Consider the following 5,000-nt stretch of genomic DNA (forward strand, 5'->3'; position numbering starts at 1 on the left):
AAAAAATGGGTAGCTGCGCCCCTGTCCCCCCCCACACACACACCATACCCCCCCCACACACACACACACACACCATACCCCCCCCCCCCCCCCCCCACACACACACACACACACCATACCCCCCCCACACACACACACACACCATACCCCTCACACACACGACATACCCCCCCCCCCCACACACACACACACACACAACATACCCCACACACACACACACACACAACATACCCCCCACAAACACACACACACACTCTCTCTCTCACACACACACACCATACCACCCCCCCCCCCCCCCCCCCCCACCACACACACACACATTATGTACTGACCTGCACCGCTGCGTAGTACGGCAACCCAACAAACAGCGGCACGTTGTCGTTCTCATCAGTGACTCGAACATGTACGGTCGCCCTGGCAACCGCGGAGAGGGTCTCCAGGACGACCGACCTGCACCACCAAGCCGATGCTCCTCCCTCTGCTCTCTGTCTAGAGCCACGCCCATCGTCTCTATGGCGCCGGAGGTGTGGCCAATCTGGAAGACTCCGCCCCCGTTGAGTAGCGGAGAAGCGCAGAGGCTCGTTCAGCTTCCCGCCCACCGCCGTCACCACGGTAACCAGCTGTCGGCCCGCCCGGTTCTCAGGGATGCTGGCGCGAAACTCCGCCTCCGAGAAGCGAAGCTCCGCCTCCTGCGCCATGCGCACGGTAACGGTCACTAGGGCGGAGCTGGTGAAGCGTCCGTCAGTCACGCGCACGCCCCACGCGCTCAAGCCCCGCCTCCCAGCCGCTGGCGTTCCGCACGGTCAGCACGCCGGACGAGGCGTCCAGAGCCCAGCGAGACCCGGCCCCAGAGCTGTCCGTCAGGCTGAAGCGCAGCTGGGATTGGTTGGTGTCGGGGTCGTGGGCGGAGACAGTGAGCAGTTCTACACCCTGATAGGTTGGAAGGAGTAGCAGGCGGGGAAGGTGGGCGGGGCTGTGTGTGTGTCTGGGAGTGTGTGTGAGTGTGTGGGCTGGGTGAAGCGAGGAGGGTTGTCATTCTCATCCAGAATGTCCACCGTAACCACGGCAACGCCACCCCATCTCCACGGACGACCGCGGTCACGGACACTCACCTGCAAACACATAACAACACAATGACCATAACATATACACACACACACACCACACACTCACACACACACCTGCAAACACATAACAACACAATGACCATAACACACACTCACACACATAACAACACAATGACCATAACACACACACACACACTCACACACACACACTCACCTGCAAACACAAAACGACAGAATGACCATCACACACACACACACACACACTCACACACTCACACACACACCTGCAAACACATAACAACACAATGACCCATAACACACACACACACACATAACAACACAATGACCATAACACACACACACACACTCACACACACACACTCACCTGCAAACACATAACAACACAATGACCATAACACACACACACCACACATAACAACACAATGACCATAACACACACACACACACTCACACACACACACTCACCTGCAAACACATAACAACACAATGACCATAACACACACACACACACACTCACCTGGAAGTGGAATGTGGGCGTGGTCTCGTAGTCTAGCGGTGCGCTGGTGCGTAGCGCCCCGGTTGCCGTGTCGACGGTGAAGTATGCCGTGCGTGCTCGTCCTGCAATGTGATAGGCCAGCTGACCGTTCTGCTCGCTGTCTGCGTCATGCGCTCTCAGCTGCAGAGCGGCGCCACTCAGAGCATCGGTCACTACACTGCCCACCGGGGCACCCTCACGCACGCTGCCATGGTAACCAGACTCCAGGAAACTCCGGGGAGTTGTCGTTGCAGTCCAGCACGGTGACCGTCACCTTGACGGACCGCCTCGCGTCCAGCCATGTCTCCCACGGCAACCGCCAGGGTGAAGCTCTGGTTGGCCTCGTAGTCGATCGGCTTCCGCGTTACTATGACGCCGCTGTACTGGTTGATGCTGAAAGTGCCGTCTCCGCTGTCATGGCGAAGGTGGTAGGTGAGCGTGGACCGGCTGAGGGCCGTCACCGTGGTGACGGAGGTTCCTATGGCGACGTTCTCACTGACCTGAGCGTGGTATTGACTAAGGGGGAATCGGGGCGGGGTGTTGTCTGACATCACCACAGCAACATGGATGGTTGCCATGGAGGAGAGAGGCGGAGTCCCACCATCTATGGCTCTGACTGACAGCACATAGTGCCCAATAGCAGACAAGTCCAGCTGACGAGCCACGCTGACCACTCCCTGCACAGGGTCCACGTCAAACGCACCTCCGGTGTTGCCTAAAGGACACACACACACACACACACACAAGCACACACACACACACACACACACACACACACACACACACACACACACAAGCACACAAGCACACACACACACACACAAACACACACACATTTCTATACTTTATTTCATTTTACAGGTTCAAGGGGACAGCAAACATGGTCTCTTCCTAATAAACACGCTTCCTATAACTGCTGATATGGGACAGGACTGCCAGCTGCTTTGCCAGTTTTATATTGTCCCCCATGCAAAGTCCACGGACTGCCAACCCATGTACACACACACACACACACACACACAAGCACACGCACACACACTCACACACACACACACAAGCACACGCACACACACTCACACACACACGCACACACACACACACACACACACATTGACATACCAGGGGTTCCCAAACGGATCGCCAACCTATGTTCATTTCCAAACTTCTCCATGACAACTGCCCCCAAACACCACTAGGTTCTGGTCAAGACCCCCAAACACCACTAGGTTCTGGTCACCAAAGACCACTAGGTTCTGGTCAAGACCCCCAAACACCACTAGGTTCTGGTCAAGGCCCCCAAACACCACTAGGTTCTGGTCACCAAACACCACTAGGTGCTGGTGAGGCCCCCAAACACCACTAGGTTCTGGTCAAGGCCCCAAAACACCACTAGGTTCTGGTCACCAAACACCACTAGGTTCTGATGAGGCCCCCCAACACCACTAGGTTCTGATGAGGCCCCCCCAACACCACTAGGTTCTGGTCAAGGCGCCCTTGTCTTATTGGCCCATTGATGATACGACAGCAAATGTACAAATAAATGAAGCTCAAGCACTTTACGACGGAGCAAACAGGTAGAGAGTCTGATGAGGGTCCAGGCACACACACACACACACACACACACACACACAGCCCGCCCGGACACACAACCAGACCAGTCCTAGCCGGACACACAATGAGACCAACGAGACAAAGTCCATTTGCCTCAAACTCGTCCAAAAAGAAAAATATATATATATATATATATATATATATTTAAAAATATCATCACAGTTTACATGTGTGTGTGCGTGTGTATGTGTGGACGTGTTTTGGGTCTTGACTGCTAAATACGCCATTTTAGTGCGGTGTGCGGGACGGGTGATAGCGAGAAGTTTTCGAAAAAGTCCTGAAGTCCTGGGCTTCCCATGTTCCGCGACAGCACTCCATGTTCCGCGACAGCACTCCACTGTGCCCACCTCACAGAAGCACACTTGACATCATTAGCCTATTAGCTAGGCTATACTGAATATATAGGCTAATAGCTAGGCTGAATATATAGGCTAATAGCTAGGCTATACTGAATATATAGGCTAATAGCTAGGCTGAATATATAGGCTAATAGCTAGGCTATACTGAATATATAGGCTAATAGCTAGGCTATACTGAATATATAGGCTAATGGCTAGGCTGAATATATAGGCTAATAGCTAGGCTATACTGAATATATAGGCTAATAGCTAGGCTATACTGAATATATAGGCTAATAATCAGGCTGAATATATAGGCTAATAGCTAGGCTATACTGAATATATAGGCTAATAGCTATACTGAATATATAGGCTAATAGCTAGGCTGAATATATAGGCTAATAGCTAGGCTATACTAAATATATAGGCTAATAATCAGGCTGAATATATAGGCTAATAGCTAGGCTATACTGAATATATAGGCTAATAATCAGGCTGAATATATAGGCTAATAGCTAGGCTATACTGAATATACTGTATAGGCTATTATCAGGCTGAATATATAGGCTAATAGCTAGGCTATACTGAATATATAGGCTAATAATCAGGCTGCAATGATCTCACAAATAATTTCTGAATGTGTGTGTGTGTGTGTGTGTATGTGTGTGTGTGTTTCTGTGTGTGTGTGTGTTTGTGTGTGTGTGTGTTTCTGTGTGTGTGTGTGTGTGTGTGTGTGTGTGTGTTTCTGTGTGTGTGTGTGTGTGTGTGTGTGTGTTTCTGTGTGTGTGTGTGTGTTTCTGTGTGTGTGTGTGTGTGTTTGTGTGTGTGTGTGTGTGTGTGTTTCTGTGTGTGTGTGTGTTTCTGTGTGTGTGTGTGTTTGTGTGTGTGTGTGTGTGTGTGTGTGTGTGTGTTTCTGTGTGTGTGTGTGTGTGTGTGTTTCTGTGTGTGTGTGTGTGTGTGTGTGTGTTTCTGTGTGTGTGTGTGTGTTTCTGTGTGTGTGTGTGTTTGTGTGTGTGTGTGTGTGTGTGTGTGTGTGTTTCTGTGTGTGTGTGTGTGTGTGTGTCTGATGGCATCCCAGCTGAGGTCCTGAAAGGAGGTGGGCCCGTCCTCCGTGAACACACACACACACACACACACACCCTGCTCCTCAAAATGTGGGAAAAAGAGGAAATCCCTGCACAGCTGAGGGATGCTCTAGTCATCTCCCTCTTTAAGAGGTCACAAGGCAGACTGTTACCAGGGCATTTCCCTCCTTTCCACCACAGGGAAGGTGTTAGCCCAGGTGTTGGCCCAGGTGTTAGCCCAGGTGTTGGCCCAGGTGTTAGCCCATGTGTTGGCCAACAGACTCACTCCCCTGTCCCGGGAACAGAATCAACCGCTATACATAGCCTTCATAGACCTCACCAAAGCCTTTGACTTAGTCAACTG

General features: G+C 51.6%; 1 protein-coding gene across 1 annotated transcript in view; it reads right to left on the minus strand.

Annotated features, from left to right (window-relative positions):
* Window positions 1-5,000, minus strand: part of fat3a (FAT atypical cadherin 3a) — a 138,076-nt gene that overhangs the window by 64,777 nt on the left and 68,299 nt on the right. The window contains 9 exon segments of the mRNA XM_042063520.1: window positions 333-422; window positions 424-465; window positions 467-562; window positions 564-762; window positions 764-959; window positions 1,001-1,112; window positions 1,606-1,848; window positions 1,850-1,906; window positions 1,908-2,338. Coding sequence (XP_041919454.1) covers window positions 333-422; window positions 424-465; window positions 467-562; window positions 564-762; window positions 764-959; window positions 1,001-1,112; window positions 1,606-1,848; window positions 1,850-1,906; window positions 1,908-2,338 — 1,466 coding nt within the window.

The sequence above is a fragment of the Alosa sapidissima genome, chromosome 15 (assembly GCF_018492685.1).
Source record: "Alosa sapidissima isolate fAloSap1 chromosome 15, fAloSap1.pri, whole genome shotgun sequence".
In the NCBI taxonomy this organism is placed as follows: domain Eukaryota; kingdom Metazoa; phylum Chordata; class Actinopteri; order Clupeiformes; family Clupeidae; genus Alosa; species Alosa sapidissima.